The sequence below is a fragment of the Saccopteryx bilineata genome, chromosome 2 (assembly GCF_036850765.1).
Source record: "Saccopteryx bilineata isolate mSacBil1 chromosome 2, mSacBil1_pri_phased_curated, whole genome shotgun sequence".
In the NCBI taxonomy this organism is placed as follows: Eukaryota; Metazoa; Chordata; class Mammalia; order Chiroptera; family Emballonuridae; genus Saccopteryx; species Saccopteryx bilineata.
The window spans coordinates 387,421,620-387,444,084 of NC_089491.1; the positions used below are offsets into that span (position 1 = coordinate 387,421,620).

Genomic DNA, 22,465 nt, shown 5'->3' on the forward strand with positions numbered 1-22,465 from the left:
TTCTAGTTGTCATTACATGAGCTCCAGTCCCACACACAATCTCCAGTTGCCTATGACAGCTTGTCATCTTCTCCAGAAGGTGGTGTCCCCATGGTAACCATGGTGATGGTGGTGGCACTGGGTTAGCTGGTTCCATACAACTTCATCAAGATGATATTTGTTTAGGGCTTAAGATACTTCAGGGTCTTTTGAACACACTCTTTTATTCAGTGACGCCTGCTATCCATGGGAGACTTGGATGGGTGGAAAGAAGGAAGGAAGGAAGGAAGCAAGGAAGCAAAGAAGGAAGAAGAGAGGGGGGAAGGAAGAAGACAAACAGTATTACTCTCCACACTTTTCAGAAAAGGAAACTGATGCTCAGAGAGGTGAAGCGCCTTGCCCGCGCGCTTGGGTCATGCTGCTCTAACAGAATACCAGCGCCTGGGGGCTTGAGCAGCACACACCTATTTCCCAGAGTTCCAGGGGCTGGGAAGTCCAAGGCCAAGGAGCCGTCGGATTTGGTTCCTGGTGAAGCCTCTCCCCCTGGTTTTCAGATAGTTAGTTGCTTTCTTGCTGTGTCTTCACATGATGGAAAGAGAGATTATGTCTCTCATATCTCTTCTTTTAAGGGCACTAATCCCCAGTGGGGATCAGGGCTTCGGTATAAATGGGGAGGGCCACAGTCATTTAGCACAGTGGTCGGCAAACCGCGGCTCGCAAGCCACATGCGGCTCATTGGCCCCTTGAGTGCGGCTCTTTGGCCACCTTAGGAGTACCCTAATTAACAACAATGTACCTACCTATATAGTTTAAGTTTAAAAAATTTGGCTCTCAAAAGAAATTTCAATCATTGTACTGTTGATATTTGGCTCTGCTGACTGAGGAGTTTGCCGGCCACTGATTTATCCCATAGCACCCACTATCTCAGGGTGTGAGGGTCAGGGTGTGTATGTGACTGGAGCACAATCCAAGTGGGCTTCTGGGTCTGGCACCATCATGCCAGTCCCCTAAGGAGCTCTCGGCCAACGGGGCTAGGAACCTGGGCTCCCGGGGAGACCCCGTGAACAAGGTGCCCAGCGAGAGGCTGGGAAGGAGCCTCCTAGGCTAGGTCATGTCCATCCAGCCTACGCCTAGTGTCAGGAATCATTCTGGGGGCTGGCATGGTGGCACTTCTTGCCTGATGTTAGCATTAGTGGGAGAGAGGTCCTCTCCTTCCCCCCAAGTCCTGTTTTCCTTTAATACCTTATTATGGTTGGATAAGTCAGGGACTTACCTAATCGGAATGGAATCAATGGTCTGTGTCTGTTTCCATCTTGTACCACCTCTTGGAATTAAGTCCCCTAAGTTTTATCCCTGTGTGATGTGCAGACCAGTAATACTTCATTTGACTATTGAGGAGAAAATAAGCTCTTTCACATACATTTTTTTTCCTTTAACAGGAGATTACTCCTTTAAACATAGAAACTTTTTACGTAGTAATTTTTCATGAAAAAGATTTTTCCATCAAAATTGTAAGTGTGAGCTGTCATCTAAGTCAGCAGGATTGAATATATAGCAGGTGTTTCCTGGGATGACCTATAACTTATTTTTATAACTCACAGCCATCTTTAGGAACATCAGATCCTGGGAACATTCTCTCAGCCTCCTTGCCTCAGTTTCCCCACTTGTACACTGGGAGCACTGGATGGATGCTCTGTAGGGGCTCCTTCTATTCTTCTCTATCTCCGCTGGGCTCTAGCATAGTAATGAGTCTGGGTGGGATCTCTCCTGAGTCCCTGGGTGGTGGCTGGGGTGGACTCTACTCTCAGTCGTCACCTCTCAGTGTGACAATGGTCAGCAGTCATCCATCCCCTCAACGATCATAAGCTGTGATTCTAGAAGAACCAAAAACGCCTGACCTCAGCTTACACACACTTCTAAGTGAAGAACTCCTGGCCTCCCTAGGGACTGAAGTCCCTGACATTGTGGCTCCTCTTCGCTCCAATGATCAGGAGGCTACTGACTTACTTCTGGAATAAGATCGGAATCATAAACTCTGGCCTCCAGAAAAGGGGGGTTTACAATACCTTAATATTAAGGGCATGCACTTGGCAAGCTTACCTTGAAGGTGCTGAACTGTAAAGGACAGTGAGACATGGCCACAGCTCACGGGAAGGCCCAGCAGAAGACTCGACAAACATTCCAAGACCAGAGTGTTAGCCTTCTCTCTTTTTGTTCCTTTCATTTACCCCAAGCTTGTCTTTTAACATTTGCAAGGTACCTTCTTAATTCTGGCATTTCTGGGTTGTTGGCAGATTAGCTTTCTATGGCCACTATAACAGATTCTCACAAAATGGGTGGCTTAAAACAACAGAAATGTATTCTTTCACAGTTCTGGAGGCCAGAAGTTTGAAATCACTATCACTGGATTGGAATCAAGGGATGTGCTCCCTCCATAGGCTCTGGAGAGAAATGAGTTCCTTATCTCTTTCAGCCTCTTGTGGCTGCCAATATTCCTTGGCTTGTGGCCACACCACCGGAATTTATGCTTCTGTTTTCACATGTCCTTCTCTTGTATCTTGTCAAATCTCCCACTTGGGATGGCATTCAGGGACTACCTAGATGATACATGATGATAGTCCTTTCTCAAGATCCTTCACTTACTTGCATCTGCAAAGATTTTTTTTGGCCATATTCGGTAACAGTCACAGGTTCCAGGGATTCAGTGATGGATGTCATTTGGGAGGAGCATTTTTCAGCTTAACCCAGCTGGTCACTACCATCAATTGTCCATAATTCTGTGGTCTTTGGTTAGTTTTAGTTAATTTGTAGTGCACTTCTGTTGTGTGCCAGGCGGTCTGTTAAACATGGAAGATTCAGAGAGGAAAAACACAGTTCCTCCCTCAACAAGCTCATGAATTAATCAAGAAACAGTATAATATTAAGAGCTATGGAGAAAAACAACTCCAGGGTCTTAGAGGTACCCAGGATGGATCCCAAATGCACACTTATCAGCATCTGCAAAGGCCTGCATAGCCTGACCTGTACCTACCTCTCTGACTGCACCTCCTACCACTTCCCACCTGGCTCACCAAGTCCCTGTCAAGCTGGCCTCCTTCTTGTTCCTTATACAAGCCAGGCTCTGCCTCAGGACCTTTGCACTTGCTGTTCCCTGTCTAGAATGTATGTTTGCCACTGCTGATATCCCACAGCTCCCTTCTTCATTTATCTCTGCTCCACTGGTTCCTTCTCAGAGACTACTCCCCACCCCCACCCCATACACACACACCAATAACCTTGTCTAAAATCCACCCTTCCTCCGGACCCCTTCTATCCCTTCCTCTGCTTTGTTTGTGTTCCTAGCACACAGTGAAGGCGCTCCTGTCTGGGCCATCTCTACCTTCACAAGCATTTCGAGATGTGATAACCAGAACTTCCTAGAATAGCGGTTCTTAACCTGTGGGTCACGACCCCTGTGTTTTGGTCATTGGACCCCCGCCAGGGTCGTGACCCACACAGGTTGAGAACCGCTGTCCTAGAAGATCCTAAATGCATACTATTTTCAGATTTTATTTCCAGTTCTCTTCCTGAGAATGCATTTACCTTTTTTTTTTCTTTTTTTTTTTTCTTTTTTTTTGCCTTATTAGCACAAAGGACTACATTTCAAGTAGATTAGAATGAGGTTGGGCTCTTCAAGGGGGGATGTATAAATTGGAGGAGCCATTTTTCAGTTGTCATAACGACTGGTGTGTGTAGGGGGGTGACGACTCGTGGCATTGAGTGGACAGGGGTCAGGGGTGCTCAGTGTCCTATAGTGGGTGGGATTGTTCTGCCTGGTGGATGCCGAATGCCAGTAGCACCTCTGTGGAGAAACTACCTTGAGGAAATATATAGTTTGTCTTCGGTTTCTAAAATCGTATTTTTTATTTAAACCTCAACTGATAACCGTTTATCCTAGAAGAGTATTTCCAATTCTTTCTCCCCAAACGCATCAGCTTCCATTAAACGTGCCTGTGTTCCCCAGCCGTACACACCTGCCCTCTGGAGATCCCTCCAGTTCACCCCCTCCTCTCGGTGTCACTGCAGCGTCACCTCGAAATGTTGAGGTTTCCCTGGGAAGCCACCTCCAGATTGTGTCTAAATGTTCAGTGGGTCGGAGTCCAATTCTGGTCTCAGCCCCCCCCCCCATTTGTCCTCCACCGAGAGATCCACCCTCTTCTCTGCGAGCCTTTGTCCCCCGCCTCCACGGCCTCCACCGAGAGATCCACCCTCTTCTCTGCGAGCCTTTGTCCCCCGCCTCCAAGGCCTCCACCGAGAGATCCACCCTCTTCTCTGCGAGCCTTTGTCTCCTGCCTCCAAGGCCTCCACCGAGAGATCCACCCTCTTCTCTGCGAGCCTTTGTCCCCCGCCTCCACGGCCTCCACCGAGAGATCCACCCTCTTCTCTGCAAGCCTTTGTCCCCCATGGCCTCCACCGAGAGATCCACCCTCTTCTCTGCGAGCCTTTGTCCCCCGCCTCCACGGCCTCCACCGAGAGATCCACCCTCTTCTCTGCGAGCCTTTGTCCCCCATGGCCTCCACCGAGAGATCCACCCTCTTCTCTGCGAGCCTTTGTCCCCCACGGCCTCCACCGAGAGATCCACCCTTTTCTCTGCGAGCCTTTGTCCCCCGCCTCCATGGCCAGCCTTCCCGTTCACGACAAAGCTTTCCCCCACAGTGCCCCATTTTCTTTATTTTAATAGCATGCAGGGTGGGACCTTGTCAAAAGCTTTTTTTTGCAAACGAAAATAAATTACATCTGCTGGTTCCCCTTATCCACAGGCATTTCACCCCTTCAAAGAGCTCTGGTAGATTAAAGGATTTGTCGGATTTGGGGTTTGTATGGTTTCTATACCCCACTCCCGAATCCTCAGCCAAGACGCCTGCGGTAGGGGAGGCTGAGTTGCTGATGCAGGTCAGCGGCGCTGGAGAGACAGACATTTCCGCCAGCGCTGTGCGCTACCGGGCCGGTCTCCCGGGCTCTGAAAACCTTTCCCAGAAGAGGCGCATCTCTCGGAATCCTGCCCAGGGCCCAGGGCCGGATCCCTTGAGCGATCCCCGTAGGCTGAGCTCTAGAAGGCTTGAAATGAGAGGACACCCCTCATCCCTCCCGGGTGACGGGTCTGGGAGCCTGACCTGAGAATCATGAGAATGGAAACAACAAACAAACAAATAAAAGAAACCCCCTCTAAACAGTCACATATTGGGCCTCAGCCCTGTTCCAGCTTCTTTCCTTTCAGATACATCTTGTCACCACCCTAACAGGCCAATAAGTAAGGTGAGTGTGACGACCCCCATTTCACCGTGAGAAAACGGATGCTCAGTGGGGTCAGCAACTTGCTGAAGGTCATGCGGTCAGTTCGCGGTGAAATGGAATGGAGCTCCATCTACGTTAAGTTCGTCCCATTTCCAGAAGACACACCATCAATCCAGGCCACCCTGACCCTTTTGGAGGGGCCAGACCCGGGGCTCACCCCTGCTGCTACAATTTCCAACCTACCGTGGGAGTCCTGGAAATCCGATCATTCCACGTTTGTCCTCTTAACTGAACTCGACATGCTCAGAAGCACAGTTGAGCCAGGTCACGGCTTACATTCATGGGAGACCTGACTCCCTGCCCCTGTCGCAAGGTGGCTGGGCCCCATTTATGCTGGAAAGCTTCCCGTGACCGAGCCCACCACGCCTTATAGGTGCTGAGCGCTCCCAACGCTGGAGCCAGGGCGCCTCGGTGCCCGTCTCTGCTCCTCTGCTTACCAGTGATGTGGTCGCCAACAGATTCCTTCCGGGGTGTCTGTTTTCTCCTCTGGAAAATGGAGACAGTCGTACTTACCTCATCAGGTGGTTATGAGTATCATCGTGAGTTCACGGTTGATAAAGCGCTCACAAGAGTGCCTGGCACAGGTGAGCATTAGATAAATGCTTGATGCGAAAAGGAAGACCCGCAGTCGTGCCCAGCATGAAGGCCCCTCGGCTCCCCGCATTCCTCCTGCACCCTTACTCTCCTCCTGTCCTTGTTCCTCACAAACCACTAGCCTGTGCCATCTGCTGCCCCCGTCCCCGGATCCGCCTCCCACGCACCCTCACCCTGTTCGCCTGGTGCTCCATCCATCTTCATGTGTATCCTGCAGCCTGGCCCCACGCCCCCTGCCGCCCCCTGCCGTGGGCTCTTCTCCCCCGGCACAGACCCAACACCTGGCAGGGACGGCCGGGAGCTGCCATCTTCCTCAGCTCCCAGGGGTCCTTGCGTCTTTGTTAAGGAAACCAGCAACACCCTGCTCCCTGTGCGACCGGAACCACAGCTCTTCTACCTTCCGCGGCTCATCCCTGAACTCTCTTCTCCACCGAGGCCAGTGATTTTCACCCCTTCTCCTCTCCTGGCACACATAAACTAATAACTGAAATTCTGCGGCACGCCAAAAAATATGTATTTTTTGCCGATTTGGCATAAAGGTCCAATTTGGATTCATTCACACCGAACGACTATTGCTGTATTGGCCATGGTCATTTTTTTTTTTTTTTAATTTGACAACCTAAGGGAAAAGAGGTCAGTGCCCCTGGCGGAATAGTCAGGTACTGTATGTTGTAGAAATTCCTGAGGAACAGCAGTTAAACATCGCTGATCTAGGTCACTTCTCTTTCTTTGAAGACACCAGCACTTGTTCAATTTCCATCTCTACCCCAAACCCTGATATTGGTTCCGAGTGTGTTTAATACCCAGGTGGGCAGCCTATCAGGTACCTTGACCTCCTTCTCTCTGGTCATCTTCACCTCTGCTTCCCAGCAAAACCACCCTCACCCTCAGTGGGCCCCGTCACCACCCAGAGCTGTCGTCACCCACTTCCGGAATCCTCCATTCAGACATCTGGTTTTGGACCATAATCACACCACCACATTTCTTCTTCCATTTCCCTGACTCCTCTAAACCCGCTCTGTCCAACAGAACTTTCTGGGATGGTAGAAATAGTTTTTAATGGGTGCTAACCAAATCAGGGACAATTGAGGAACTGAAGTTTAAATTTCCTTTGACTTGAATTCCTTCGAGCTGAAATGGAAGGAAGAACACGTGGTCACTAGCCATGGGATTGGACAGCACGGCTCCAGACCACCGACCTCACTCTTTCCTCTTCCATCCACGTCCTGTCTTCCCTTCCTTCTCTCTCCAGCTTCGTCTCCGCCGTCTGTCAGGTCAGCCACCGCTTCCCCTTGTCCTGCTGTCCTGCCTCCCGGAACAAACCTTCAGCTCTAGATCCATCTAACCACTCTGCTTTCTCTAGGTCTACACAGGAGGCTGCTGAGCACTGCCGGGGGGCGGGGCGGGGAGTCCCGGGACTTCGCTGGCTTGCATTCTTTCTCATAGATAGTCCCCCACTTCAATAGGACCTTTATCTGCCCAGCAAACATTATCCTCTTTTCTGTCATGACCCAGCCCAGCCTTCTCTCCTGTTCTCAAACTCCCAACACCCCCACCTGCTCCCTGGCTCTCAGCAGGTGGTGCAACTTCCTCCTCCAGTGTAACCAGAGAAGCTTTCCCACCACCTGACCGTGGAGTTTACAAGGCTGGTTTTATCTGTCTTGAACCTTTCTCCTTATACGCTTTCCTATCAGCATGCGGGCATGTTTAAAGAGCCTTATCTCAATAAACAATAATAAAAATAAATCTCGCCTGCATCCCATCTCGTCAGCTTCCCCGCTATCGCCCTGTCTCTTCCCGCCCCCTTGTTCTCACACTTCTTGAAAGTTGTCTAGACTCGCTCTCTTCCGCTTTTCTCACCTCCCTTCACTCCATAATCTGAGGCCGTCTGGCTTCTGTCCTCACCACTCCTCAGCCACTGCTAGTCAAAGTCACCAACGACTTCCTTGTAGTTGAATCCAACGGACTCCTTTGGGATCTTATCTTGACCTTGAAGGCATGTGACACCGCTCAGCGCCCCTCCTCCCTGGAACTTGCCGGTTGGTGTCGAGGACACCTGAGTCTCCTGTTTTCCTCCTTCCATCTGCCTACTTGTAGGTTCTTCCTGAAACGGCCGCCTTCTCCACTTCCGAGAGGGATCCTCGGGCTTCAGGTGAGGCTGGGTGCCAAGAGTGGCAGCCGCCCCTCCCCACGCATTCCTCGCAGAAACACCTGGGAAAAGGCTTTCTCGCCCCAGAGCCGCGCTGCTGTGTTCCGAGCTCCCGGCTGTCCCCAGGACCCTGCCGCTCAGAGCCTGACATGCCTTTGCAGGTGTGTATTTATAACCCTTGCACTCAGAAGCTCTCACAACACTCGGACATCTGTTTTTGTCGTTTGTTCCCTGAAAAGGTGGTACGCTTCAGGAGGGGACACTGACAAATTAGAGGGCCTGGGAGCGCCTGCGGAGTCGCCAGAAGACCGCGTCCTGGGAGGGACCTTTACAGGAACTGGGGATGTTTAGCCGAGAAGACAACATTTAGGGATGACAGAGGGCTGGTTTCAGAACTTTGAAGAGGCAGAACTTTGGTCTGGGCTGCTTGTGGGGAGGTGGAATTGGACCGACTGTCCCAAAGCGATAGAGAGGTGGGTTTGAACAAAGGTAGTCGGGTTCTCCTGGGTCCCAGAATGTTCCAGACCTCCAAGATGCAAAGGGAGACAGTCCCGCTCAGCAGAAACTACTAACTATGGATAAGCTTAGGCCTCAGTGACCACAATAAAAGTGGAAATCTCCTCCCTCCTCCAGAAGACCACTGGCCTAAGCCCAGGGGCTACGGAGAGCTGGATTCCCAGGAATACATGGCGATTTCAAACCTTCCGCGGCGCAAGACCCATCAGAAGTTTTGCAGACAGACAGACCGGGAAGTCAGGCTTGGAGACCACAGGGTGACCAAATGGGCTGGGTGGCGCGTGAGGGACTCCGATCTGCCTCTTTCTGCCTCTCCTTGTCAGTCTTTCCCCGTGTTTGGGTGCACTGCCATCAGCTTATACTGTGGGCCATCTCAGAAACTAGCCCACAAAGCCCACCGCCCGGACTGCTCTGTGGGGATGTTGTTGAGGGAGTCTGCCCCTCACCTCACGCCCTGTTCCCTTTCCGAGCCACCCCCACCCCCACCCCCTTCAGGAGAAATTCCTGTCTGGCTTTAGTACCAAGAATACTTGTAATTCTCTTGGGTAATAGGTCTGTTTTTATCTCATGGATACTGGGAATTGTGTAACTGACACGGTCTCCTTTTCATTTTGGCTGTGGGGGTGGGGGGAGCATAGGGGCAATTTGTGGCCCACCCACAGGAGGTGAGTAGGGCCTTCCAGGGGTGCGGTTGTCACCATTTCTACTTGGTCTTCCCATTTGCTTTGTCTTTTTCCTCTTAGCTTTCCTTCTTTTCTTACTATACAAAATCGAAGACAAGCAAAAATAAATAAAAATCACCTCTAATCTTACTATTTAGAGATAACCACAATGAACAGTGCTGTCTTTGTAAGCATACTCTTAAAAAATACATATATGGGCCCTGGCCGGTTGGCTCAGTGGTAGAGCGTCGGCCTGGCGTGCAGAAGTCCTGGGTTCGATTCCCGGCCAGGGCACACAGGAGAAGCGTCCATCTGCTCTCCACCCCTCCCCCTCTCCTTCCTCTCTGTCTCTCTCTTCCCCTCCCGCAGCCGAGGCTCCATTGGAGCAAAGATGGCCTGGGCGCTGGGGATGGCTCCTTGGCCTCTGCCCCAGGCGCTAGAGTGGCTCTGGTTGAGGCAGAGCAACGCCCCCTGGTGGGCGTGCCGGGTGGATCCCGGTCGGGCGCATGCGGGAGTCTGTCTGACTGTCTCTCCCCGTTTCCGGCTTCAGAAAAATACAAAAAAAAACCCCCCAAAAATATATGTATACTGCCCTAGCAGAGAGCTTAGTTGCTTAGAGCATTGTTCTGATACACAAAAGTTGCTGGTTCAGTCCCCGGTCAGGTACAGGAACAGATTGATGTTTTTGTCTGTCTGTCTCTCTCCCTTCCTCTCTAAAATCAATCAATAAAATTTTTTTAAAAATTAAATGAGACTATAATGTGCATAGTGTTTTTTGGGGGGCTATAGCATTTCATTTTATAATTTTATGAATTAAATTTATTAAACAATTTAAAATTTCTTTAAAGATATAGCGACTTAATACTAAGAACTAACATTTCCACTTCACCTACTTACTCTATGCCTGGCTTTATGTCTATTTACATACACATCCTGGGCCAGTATGTTCCTGTAGATTATATAGCGTGTGTACATATTATCACCAGCTGATAATAATCATACGTTAACTCATTTCCTTTGACACTCACAATCCTATGAGGTAGATATGATTGCACCCCTTTTGAAAGTGAGGACAGTAAGGCACAGAAAGTTGCAAACCGGCCAGCAACACTCTGGCTCCCAAGCGCATGCTCCTAACCGCTCTGCCGCCTTTCACACTGTTGGAGTGTCACAGTCCACAGCGGTTCAACGTTTCATTTATCGCCTTCCAGCTCACTCTCGGATTTGCTGTTTTGCCGTGTTTTAAGGACTCCTGTAAGCCACCTGAAACCCTCTCTGCCACAAGATAAGGCATAAACAGCCCGGGTAGAGTGGTCTTGGCACAAGAAGGCAAAACTAACGGGCTGCCCCGGGGAGAAGATGGGAGGGGCCCAGGTTGACCTGCAAAGGAACGGCTTTATTTCCTTGGGCAGAGTGAACTCGCATGCCTAGACGGGCTGGCTTGGGTGGTTGTCTCTCCAGGACGGGCAGAAAGGCCTTCTTCCAGGACTGAGCTGGGCCCGACCAGCCCTGAGGCCCTTTCTTACAAGTCTCAGAGTTTGTGTAAATGCCAGTAGACAAAATGAGGCACTTCATGGAGCTAATGCAGCCAGTCAGCTATTGGGCTGGAACCAGGACCCTGGACTTTCAATCCAGATCTATTACTAGTAAAAAAATAAGCCATCAGAAATTTAGTTCCCAACTCAGCCCAGTGCATTCTTTATCCAAAGCTCTTCGCTGAAGCAAGATGGTCAAAGGATAATGCTGTCACCACCCTCAGTCCTTTTGCTACAGTGGCAGAGAATGAAGCAAGAAGGAGAAGCCGGGTGACCCCGAGGATGCCCCATGAGCTGTAATGGGGTGGGAATATCCATTCGACGAATGTTAGGTGAGGAAGGAGCCCAGTTTTCTATTCCTGGATTTGATGTTTACTAGCTGAGGGATTTGGGCAAGTTTCTTCATCACCTGAGACTTCAGTGTCCTCATCTGCAAAAAGGAGTAAATATCTGCTTTGCAAAGCTGTTGTGGGGCTCCCATGAGATAAGACAAGGTATAGAGCACCCCGGAATACTTGAGCCAGGAAGAAGTACTACAAGCCTACCTCCGGGGATCTGAGGAGGGCTGGGCTTCCCCTAGCCCGAGGCTCCGCAGACATGTCTACAGTGGCCTTGGCCACTGCCCAGGTGCAGGTCTCTTCTGTCTCCTGCCCGCCTGAGCAACCCCGGCATGAAAGGAGCCACGCTCCGACCTACAGGCCCAACTGCACAGTGACAACTGTGTGCGTGTGTGTGTGTGTGTGCGCGCGTGTGTGTGCGCGCGCGCGCGGTGTGTAGGAGCAGCCCCTTCTCACCAGACCCCAAAGGCTTCAGGCAGGAGGGGCAAGCAGGCAGAGGTTACACCTTCCTCCTTCTCCTCCTCCTCATGACCCCGGGCCCCCGCTGTTTGCCGACAGGGGCACGGCGCTGTACGAGGTGCCACCGGGGCCATCAGGCTGGGTTAGAAGAAGGCCCGACCTCGGCGCAGCAAAGAAAACAAACACAGAAGTGTTTGGACGGGACGAGGAGGGAGAAAACTGTCCCCTCCCCCACACCCCGCCCGCGCGCTCCCAAAGGCGCAGGGCTGGCGGAAAGCGGCGAGGCTCCGGGGCAGCGCCGGGCCGGGCGAGGCTGACAGTCCCGGCCGGCCCCTCCTCCCTCCAGGGGTGCGCGCGGGCCCAGCCCCCTCTCCGGGGTTTCCCCGGGCGCTCTTCTAGCTTTCTCTTTGTCTCCGCTTTTCTTTCTCGGGCTCCCGGGTTCCCACCCGCTCGCCCTTTCGCTCTCTCCGCGTCCCAGGCCGGTTCCCTTTAAGTTTCTTCTTTCCCGGGGTGAAAACTTTGCTCGCGACCGGGCGGCTGCTCGCCGACGTTATTGGCCGGCGCCCCGCCCGGCGGCCCCGCCCCCCGCCCCCGCGCTCCCCTCCGCCCCCCACTCCCGGCGCGAGCGGCGGCGGCGGCGGCGGAGCAGCCCTCGGAGGCGTGCGTGCGTGTGTGTGAGTACGCGCCAGCGAGCGTGAGTGTGTGTGCGCCCCGGGCGCGGGCTGGGCAGCAGTCGGACCGCGGCGGGAGACGAGCGGCCGCGTCGTCACTCGGGAGAGCGAGGCGGCGGCGGCGGCAGCGGCAGCGGCAGCGGCCGGGCCGGGGCTGGGTAGCGGCGGCCGCGCCGGGCATGGAGCTGGCAAGCCCGCGCTGAGCAGGACGCGTCTGCTAGCAGCGAACGAGAGGCTCTCGCTGTCCGGCGTGCGGGCTTTCCGGCCAGGGCCGGGCAAACTTTTCTTTCTCTTTTGCCCTCTCCAGAGGTAAAGTCCTGAATGCAGAGTCTCCGGCGGGGACGCGAGCTGCGGCAGCGGAGAGGGATCCCAGGCTGCGGGAGGAAGGAGCGCGGGCCGCGCGGGGCCGGGGACCCCCGCGTTTTCCTGCGCCCGACACTTGGGGTGCTAGGGGGGCTGGCTGCAGATGGGCAGACGGGCGCGGGCATGCCCCTCGGGCGGCGTGGAGGCGGTGGTGGCTGGGAAGCCCAGCGTTCGCCCGCGGCTCCGGTTCGCCGCTCGGCCGGGGAGAAGCGCCGGCGATGCTGGCTTGGGGGCTCCGGATTCGCCTTCCGCTGCGAGGCGGGCAGTCGGCCGTGGGGAAGCCGGGCGTTCGCCCGCGCCCCGGCTCTTTGCCCCGCGGGGGGTGGAGGGCGCGGGGCAGGCCGGCTGAGCGCAGCTCCCCTCTCTCCGCAGGCGCCTTCTGCGGCGGGCGAACCGACTCTTCGGCGCGGCGGGGCCGGGGCAAGCTGGACGCAGCATGATGCGTGTGGTGTGGGAGGCGCTGCCGCTGCTGGCGGCGGTGGCGTGCCTGGTGGGCGCGGTGCGCGGCGGGCCCGGGCTCAGCATGTTCGCGGGCCAGGCGGCGCAGCCCGACCCCTGCTCGGACGAGAACGGCCACCCGCGCCGCTGCATCCCGGACTTTGTCAACGCGGCCTTCGGCAAGGACGTGCGCGTGTCCAGCACCTGCGGGCGGCCCGCGGCGCGCTACTGCGTGGTGAGCGAGCGCGGCGAGGAGCGGCTGCGCGCCTGCCACCTTTGCAACGCGTCCGACCCCAAGAAGGCGCACCCGCCCTCCTTCCTCACCGACCTCAACAACCCGCACAACCTGACGTGCTGGCAGTCCGAGAACTACCTGCAGTTTCCGCACAACGTCACGCTCACGCTGTCGCTCGGCAAGAAGTTCGAGGTGACTTACGTGAGCCTGCAGTTCTGCTCTCCGCGGCCCGAGTCCATGGCCATCTACAAGTCCATGGATTACGGGCGCACGTGGGTGCCCTTCCAGTTCTACTCCACGCAGTGCCGCAAGATGTACAACCGGCCGCACCGCGCGCCCATCACCAAGCAGAACGAGCAGGAGGCCGTGTGCACGGACTCGCACACCGACATGCGCCCGCTCTCGGGCGGCCTCATCGCCTTCAGCACGCTGGACGGGCGGCCCTCGGCGCACGACTTCGACAACTCGCCTGTGCTGCAGGACTGGGTCACGGCCACCGACATCCGCGTCGCCTTCAGCCGCCTGCACACGTTCGGCGACGAGAACGAGGACGACTCGGAGCTGGCGCGCGACTCGTACTTTTACGCAGTGTCCGACCTGCAGGTGGGCGGCCGCTGCAAGTGCAACGGACACGCGGCCCGCTGCGTGCGCGACCGCGACGACAGCCTGGTGTGTGACTGCAGGCACAACACGGCGGGCCCCGAGTGCGACCGCTGCAAGCCCTTCCACTACGACCGGCCCTGGCAGCGCGCCACCGCCCGAGAGGCCAACGAGTGCGTGGGTGAGTGGGGCGCCGCGGGGGTGCGGGCGGCGGGCGGGAGCACGGGCGGCTGCTCCCGGGCCTCGTGGCCACGAGTTTGCCGGAGCGCCGGCGGCCGCCGCGCGGAGGGTCATCCGCTGCGGGAATGCCGAGGGAATGGTGGGCGGTGCGCTCTGGGATGTCGTGGACCTGGAAGGGCAGAGAGAGCAGACCACTCGCGCTCGTGGCGCTGGCCGTGGACCCTCGGGTTTGCGCCCCGGTGAACTCTCCTAAGCCAGAAGAGTTCCCTCTAACCTCGGATGGTCCCTCTAACCTCGGATCCAAATGCAAACACTCCCTGCCTTCCCCTTAGCTTGTCGAGACCCTGGGACCCACCTCCGCCCCACCCCCAGCCCCCTTTCCCTCGGCTGCAGCTGGGCGCGCAGTTGGGGGTCCCGGCCGGGTTCCCGGGAAGTCCCAGCGCCACAGCCGTAAACCCCTTGGGAGATGGCAGAGGGGCTTACAGTTTGCGGCCAGTTCAGTCCCCGACGAATCTCACTTCTGCGTCCTCCCATCTGTCTTTCATGGTTTGAATTTTTTTTTTTCTTTTGGACAGCGTGTTTGTGTTAGCAAAAGAATGATGTGATTTAAATTAATTACTATCTACAGATTACAAAGGAGAGTTCAGTAATCATTTTAAACTAATTCAATTCTGATTCAAAAAAGAAGTATATAAGATTTTTTTTTTTTTGGTTAGTGTCGGAGTTTGGTAAAATTAAACAGTTTTGAATTAACTGAGAGTCCAGATTCTTGCTTTTTAATTCAGTTCCTGAAAGAGAAAACTGACAAAAACCGGCACTGGCGAATACATTGTGTCAGAAATGAGGCTTAAAAAAAAAAAAAAGGAAAAGAAAAGGATACGTTCTATTTCTGAATAGTACAACTTCGCTGCTATAGAAACTCTCAGGCACCGGTTTCTCTGGGGGAGGGGGGCGGGGAAAGAGGGGGCAGGTAGTAAGAATACTTTTCCAGTGTGTGAGAGAAATTTCCAAAATGCTCATTTCATTTCAGTGAAAATCTTTGAGTTTGTAAAGTGCCATTTTGGTGTGCATCTTTTGCGAACATACAGGTTTTTCCTCTGACACCCCCCCCCCCAACAGCCAGTGTGAGTCTTTTTCAATTGCTGCGCCCTCCGAGGCACATTGCAGTTTACTGGTCCCACAAACACACGTTTTGACGTCTGGTTCTGATTAATTGTGTCATGTTGTTGTCGAATAGTTTGTGCCTCACGACGGCGGCGGATGCAGACTTCTGAGCAATCCAATGGAAAAACATGTCTTGTAGAGTGGTGGGCGCTGAGGCCCCAGCGGCCTCGGGGTCTGCGAGGGGCTGTGCCTCCTGTTGCATGGCGGGGCCTCCATTTTTACTCTCAATGGGTCCTCATTTTGCCGACCTAATTGTTCTTAAACCCCCCCCCCTTCTTTAAGAGAGGCAACTGGTTGGCAGTTGGAAGAGATGCTTCAGGATTCCACAGTGAGAGATACTAGTTATAACCGGAATTAGTGGTCTTTTGAGAATGAAATTCCTTTGATCTGCTCAAGGTCTTCAGAAATATTGGTTTTTCCCATCTCTTCCCCCTTTCCCCCATTCCTCTTTTCTTTTCTTCCTTTTGTGCGTAAAAAACCCTGTGTTGACATTCCAAGGGCCTCCCAGGGCTCTGCTATCAGTTTTAGTTTGTATGTGCATATGAAAGATACCTTTGAGTTGTCACTGGCTGGGGTCTCATTGGACAAATGCCAGTGAATACATTGAGGCAAATAAACTGGGCGAGGCAGCGTTTGGCTGGTTTGAAGATTCATCCTCGTGTCAGATCTGTTCACATTCATCAGACACCCCTCTCTCTCCCGGTCACTTCAGTGTGGAGACATAACCACATTCATTTGCTGTAACAATGGTCAAACACATGAAATAACCTCTGTAGTTTAGGATTTTGTTCTTTTGACTAAAGCACTAACGATGCACAAATTGGATTGACTTTTTTTTTAAGCCAAATTGAGCAATCAACATATTAACTAATGTAATTAGTAAGCCTTTTTTTTGCTCAAAAAGGTTAATTAGGCCTAATAAGTACATAATCTACATGACAAATAATAGGCTGACAGTATTTCCTGTTTTTTTTTTTTTTTACTTGAGGTTATTTCAATTCTCAGTGGTTACAGTATCTTTAAATCTTGCCAATGGTTCAGTCATCTGATAAAAGCCGAGCCAACTCAACTATGTTAAAGTTATTTACGGTTTCCTTTCTGAATAGATGTTCTGATACCTTGTAGATACAGACAGGAAAGTCAGGTTGAAGTTCCCATAAACTCTTAATTGAAGTCTTAGTGATTTTTCCATCTTATTGCAAAAGAGAGAACCAGCAAAGACAATTTAAAAGTGATTTACAATTAAAGGTCGAGCCTTTTATGAAAAGGGCCTGTAGTGGAGATACGTGAATGAATTAGTATTTGACAGGTGTTCTGAGACACTACAGGGCACTGTGCTAGGAAAAGAGCATTAATAAATCCTTCAAACACTAACTTTTGTGCTGTCAGCGGCTCAGATGTTTTTTTCTCCAGCATAATCCCATCTTGTGAATTTCACACTGTTGACCTATCAAGTCAGACGACCCAGATTATTTACAACTAAGGCAAAGTAAAAAAGTACCTATGTTTTTTTTATTCCAAAAATCAGTCTTGATCAAAACGAAGCATTGTCATTGTGCTAGTCTGTCTTTGACTTTACAAAATGAGACACGATTAAGAATAGACTAAAATGGTATCCTTTCCCAGGTTAACTCCCCGCCCCCATCCCAACCACCGCCACTCTGAAACTCTGAAAACACTTTTTGATATTATCTCACTAAATGGTTCTTCTACATAGGTCCCGAATACATCGAGAAGGCTAAGAAATACACACATCCTGTAGGTGTGTTTCTTGGTCAAGCTTTCTTTTCGGCACTGTGATAAGGTTGAGTTCTCTATGGAATAAATGTGAACTTTTGTAAAGCCCAATTTTATCTCAAATGCAATTTTGGATTTCTTCTGGAGAAAAAGTAAAAAAAAAAAAAAAAAAAAAGCCTTCAGAACAATATGAAAGACAAGACTACGTCTAACGTTACAGCCTGGACAGCTCTCAGTGGAATTTCTAAATACTTTCTTCCGCCCATATGTATCAGCAGTGTTCACATGCTCTCATACACATGTGCATTTACATTCATGGTGTAAGGAAGCATCCATGCATGGTGGGGGGGGTGTACATTCAAGAGGAAATGCATGAACAGTTTTAAACCACCTGGGTTGCTAGGCCTTTTTTTTTTTTTCCCCCTCCAAAAAAGCATCTGAAGACCATATTGTGTTTCATAAATTATTGACATCAGTTTTAATCAGTGTCCCCCTGATGTCAGAGCTGTGTTAGTATTTATTGCCTGACTAAGCATGCTGTTTAATCTTACTGTGGGGATGTCAGTATGAACCCCTGCCTGGTTTGTGACAGGGTGAGCTTGTGAAAACTCGTTTTGTGACTCACTTGATGGTTTTGCATAGCCCAGCCTGAAACCCAAAACCCACACAAAAGACATCTCTGCAAGATGAGCACGGTGCCGGGCTGGCCTCCTCTGGTCATGGGTACCGGCAACATAATGCTTATTATAATTGTTTAAACATGGCTTTGGGAGGGAGTTGTTCGTGCTGTAAATGGCTCTCATGTTTGGGTCTACTATCATCCCCAGCAAGAGAGGGAGATTGTATTGGTGGTGTTGCTGTGAGAAATCTCATGCCCCACTAAAGATTCTTGCAAAATCAGAAGGCCCACGTCATTTGCTGCCTCGTCCAGAGACTGGCACAGAGCTGTAGATCAGCGAGTGTTTTTATAATCATAGTAATTATTATAATTATTGTCATTGTGATGATGAACTCTTGAGGGCTTATTTTTTGCCAGGCACTCATTAGTGTAGTCATTTAATCTTTTGTGACTCTGCTAATAATAGGCACTGTTATTGTTGTTATTTTACAGATGCGGAAGTCGTAATCTAGAGACTTTAAACGGTTTACCCAAAGGCTACTAGCTATTAGTACTACATACCACTGTAGGTGGTGGAGCTGGGACTTTGGCCTGAAACTTAGGCCTTTATGGCACCTTCTGTGCTGCCTCCCCATGGGATGGATAGATGGATGGATGGATGGTAGTTACACATCCATGTATAAGAGAAGAGTTGGCACAACTTGTTACTTCTTGCTAGCATTACAGGTGGTTTCTGGTTATATTACATAATATTATGTTATATTACTATATTTATTATGTTTATACATGCTTAAATGTGAAGTTATATATATATAAGGACTTGTCCTTTATTTCAGCCCTCGGGCCCAGTGGGAGCTATAAGTAATATACTTAGGAGTTTAAGTAAAGAGGGTTTATTTATTTATTTTTAATCTTTTTTTTTGGTATTTTTCTGAAGCTAGAAATGGGGAGAGACAGACACCCGGCACGCCCACCAGGGGGCGACGCTCTGCCCACCAGGGGGCGATGCTCTGCCCCTCTGGGGCGTCGCTGAGGCGTCGCTCTGCCGTGACCAGAGCCACTCTAGTGCCTGGGGCAGAGGCCAAGGAGCCATCCCCAGCGCCCGGGCCATCTTTGCTCCAGTGGAGCCTTGGCTGCGGGAGGAGAAGAGAGAGACAGAGAGGAAGGAGAGGGGGAGGGGTGGAGAAGCAGATGGGCGCTTCTCCTGTGTGCCCTGGCTGGGAATCGAACCTGGGACTTCTGCACGCCAGGCCGATGCTCTACCACTGAGCCAACCGGCCAGGGCCAAGTAAGGAGGGTTTAAATACGTCCTTATGAGTGCTCAGCACCCACGGGTGTTGTTGACGAACAAGTTTTTTTTTTAATTTTATTTTTTTAAGTGAGAAAGAGAGACAGACAAACAGACAGGAAGGGAGAGATGAGAGGCATTAACTCATAGTTGCTTCACTTTGGTTGTTCATTGATTGTTTTCTCCTAAGTGCCTTGACTGGGGGGCTCCAGCTGAGCCAGTGACCCCTTGCTCAAGCTGGCGACCTTGGGCTCAAGCCAGCGACCATGGGGTCGTGTCAGTGATCCCACGCTCAAGATGACGGCGATCCTGTGCTCAGGCTGGATGAGCCCGTGCTCAAGCCGGTGACCTCTGGGATTTGAACCTGAGTCCTCAGTATCCCAGGCCGACACTATTCATTGCACCACTGCCTGGTCAGGATAAATCAGTCTGTCTTGATTCCAGGGTCTGTGATCCCTCTCAAAGGTGGTAGGACAGAGCTCATCATCAGAAAAGCCTTTCAAATAAGGCCCCCTTTCTCCCGAATGCTTGGATTCCCTTTGCTTCTCCAGAATATATTGCAAAAAAAACCCCACAACCCCCTCCCCCAAAACCAAAAACAACAACAACAATCAGGCAGTGGCTAAGCAGTGTTGTTAAAGAGAGGAGTTGAATGGCGTATCCTGGTCACCAGCATCTTGCTGGTAGGTGCAGCTTGTGTGTGTCAGCAGCACAGGGCTGCTATTTGTCTCTGTTGCCCCTGTAGCAGCCAGAATGAGGGTCTTCCTGGGGTCCCCATTAGTGCCTGGTGGGCAGGGAGGGAGGCTGCTCCCTGCTGTCTCCAGAGAAGCGAGACGGAGTTGGGTCAGGGTGATCCCTGAGGGGTGGGTCTCTGCCCTGCCAGGCTCTGCCAAACTCTCCTCGGGCCCTGCCCAGACTTCTCTCTGACCTCCTCCTCCTGGAGAAAAATGAGATCCTCGGAAAAGTATTTGAGACTTTATGTCCAGAGAAAATATTGGAAAGGCAGTGGGTTGAAATTCAAATGTTCCCTGGAAGGAACCCCCTCGTTTTCTGCGCACAGCTGGTATCGATATTTCCTTCTTGAGATGAGTTGTGCTTTTCATTAAGCAGATTTTTTGTCTTGGGATTAAACCAACATTGTATTCTTAATAGACTTTTATGTTTACACTTCAAAAGTCCGCTGGGTTGGTATTCGTGTTATCTTGATGGCTTCTATAGTTTCTGCTGTGCACACTGGCCTCACCATAATAAATGTCCCTCTAGGGAGCTGGCTTATAAAACAGCCTTATCTGTTGCTGTACAACTATGGATAGTTTGTGGGCCAGTATTTGTTTTTTTCTTCCTTTCAGAAGTGATAATCATACCTTGTGTTTCTGCAGCGCCTTAAATTAGTGCGAGACCGGAGGTGTAGGAGGCCTTACGAAACACTCAGGGTTTAAGCAAAGACTTGCAAAGCAGCCCACCTTTCCCCCTGTCATTTGGAAAGATGCACGTCAGCCCTGTGGCCGCCACAGGCGTGGGGGGTGTGGCACGGCTTCGGGTGGCTGGGGAACGGCCGAGTTCGGGATGTCGGTCAGCAGTGCTCATTGGGTTGCATCCTGAACAGATGCAACCCCCTCCTAAATGCCAAGCAGTGTGCGAGGTGCCTTGTGTGTGCTTTGTTTTAATTAATCAGCGTGCCACGAGGAATGGAAGCTGTTCAAAAACAGATGTCCTTGCCACTGAAGGGCAGTTTTTACACAAACTAAACTAAGGTGGACAGGTCTGCAGGGCACATGTTGGCTTGTTCGGTGACAGCATTGCCTACAGAGAGCGGGGTATCTGCCGTGCTTGTTGTGAAGGCTGGTCAACGGCAAAGCCGTGTCCTGTCATAACCAGCTTCTGGGAGGCCCGAGCTAGGTGTGTGTTCAGCCCTGGCTACGTTATTCTGTGCCAGTTCTACCCTCTGGCAGGGAGAAGGGACTGTGGTCCTGTGGATGGATGCGATGCGGAGTGCCTCTTCTCTGAGCCTGTCCCTTCTAACACCTCAGAGCCTGCCCCGAGCCTCCTTTGCGATGGACATTTCCATCGGAGGCGCCTCCGCTGCCACTCAGAGACCACGGGAAGGTGTCGTCTGAGGGGACCAGGTGTACAGGAATCCTGCCAAGGAAGGGAGAAGTGGGCTTTGTCATCCTCAGAGATGACCGACCCTTCTGCTGCTGGGATCAGCGTAGTAGCTGCAGTTAAGCGGCAGCGAATTCATGTGGCAGTGCATTTCTGCATATAAAGACGGCCCAGAAAAGGGATGGCTCTTTAGGTGTGGTAGACTTCTCAGGCTTTTGGAAAGGGGTGGCTTTCTAGAGATCAAAGAACATTTGTTGGGTGAGAATATTTCAAGGTAGAAAGTAACACCCGAGGTCATTATATCCACTGTTAACTAACGAATCTTCCCAGCTCGGCTGGAGCCTGGAATAAAGCTCCAGAAATCTGTCTCTGTGGAGGCTTCAAGACCGGCCTGTATGAGGTGTCGGGTTTGAGTTGGGGGCTCATTTGTGTCCCCTCCTGGCTGCCGCCATGGCTAGAGTTTCTAGACACCCCCCACTCTCCGGAGTCCCTTCTGTCGACAGGTTGTCATGTCCAGTTTTTACACATTCCAGAGGCTCCATGCCAACGTTAGACAATCTGTAAGACCTCAGGGATCCTTAAAGGGGCCAAGCTGGATAACCAAGTCCTAGGTAACAAGGAAATAAGGTATCTCTTTTAGTTTCTGGGGCCCTCTGTGTTGTGTGCTCCATTCCACATTTGAGGCCGCAAGGCAATGGACACTTTCTGCCTGCCTGATGACCAAGGTCAGGGCTTGGAGTGGCCAGTGGGGAGGACTTAGTCAGTATGCCACCACTCCCCAGTTCTGAAATCAGGGCAGGCATTGCTAATCCATCGCAGCACTCTGCTCATAAGTCCAGAAATGATTTTAGGATCTTGGAATCCTTCTCCACATAAACCCTAGGCAGTCATTCCTAGTTATTCAGAATTAGCCGAAGAGATGAGAACCACATGCCCCCCTGAGTGTCAGAGGACTGGCCCCAGCCTGCAGACGCGGACGTGCCCTGTGAGTGGGGGTTCCGGAGCCTTCCGTGGGTGGGCGGCTCTGTGGGCTCTGGCCTGTGACGTGGGAATTGGACGCCCTCCCCGCAGGTGGAATGGACTCTCATTTGGGAGGCTGTCCATGTGAAAAGGGGAAAACCTGCCCTAATGGTCAGCCTGGGTGGGCCCCCAGAGTGAGGACATGTGCCCGACGCCTGGGACGCTGGGGAGGTGCTGAGAGTCTTGGAGGGCGTTTTTGATTTGGCTTCCGTGTCAGGGAAGAATTGGGGTGGAGCTCACTTCACGTGTTCCTCCTGCCTTTGCACTGTCAGGGTGTTCCTGTTTTCTTCCAAACCATGATCGTGGAGAGACCACAGCTCCCTGAAAAGAGTGCCCCTCCTGGGGGCACCAGCTCTGCAGCCCCAGCACGGTCCCGGGCACTGGAGCGTCCCAGGACTGCCTGGGTTTCTGGGACCAAAGCTCCCCACGGCCCCAGAACAGGAAGGAAATCCCACCTCAGCCTGGGTCAGGCTCCTTCCCC

At 52.0% G+C, this 22,465-nt stretch overlaps 1 protein-coding gene across 2 annotated transcripts in view; it reads left to right on the top strand.

Annotated features, from left to right (window-relative positions):
• The first annotated feature begins 12,189 nt into the window (after nucleotides 1-12,189).
• NTN1 (netrin 1) overlaps nucleotides 12,190-22,465 on the top strand; it is a 213,781-nt gene continuing 203,505 nt past the window's right edge. The window contains exons 1-2 of one of the 2 annotated variants that reach the window (XM_066264266.1): nucleotides 12,190-12,240; nucleotides 12,973-14,054. In XM_066264266.1, coding sequence (XP_066120363.1) covers nucleotides 13,037-14,054 — 1,018 coding nt within the window. In that variant the 5' untranslated portion in view covers nucleotides 12,190-12,240; nucleotides 12,973-13,036. The other variant, XM_066264267.1, reaches the window with a different exon arrangement.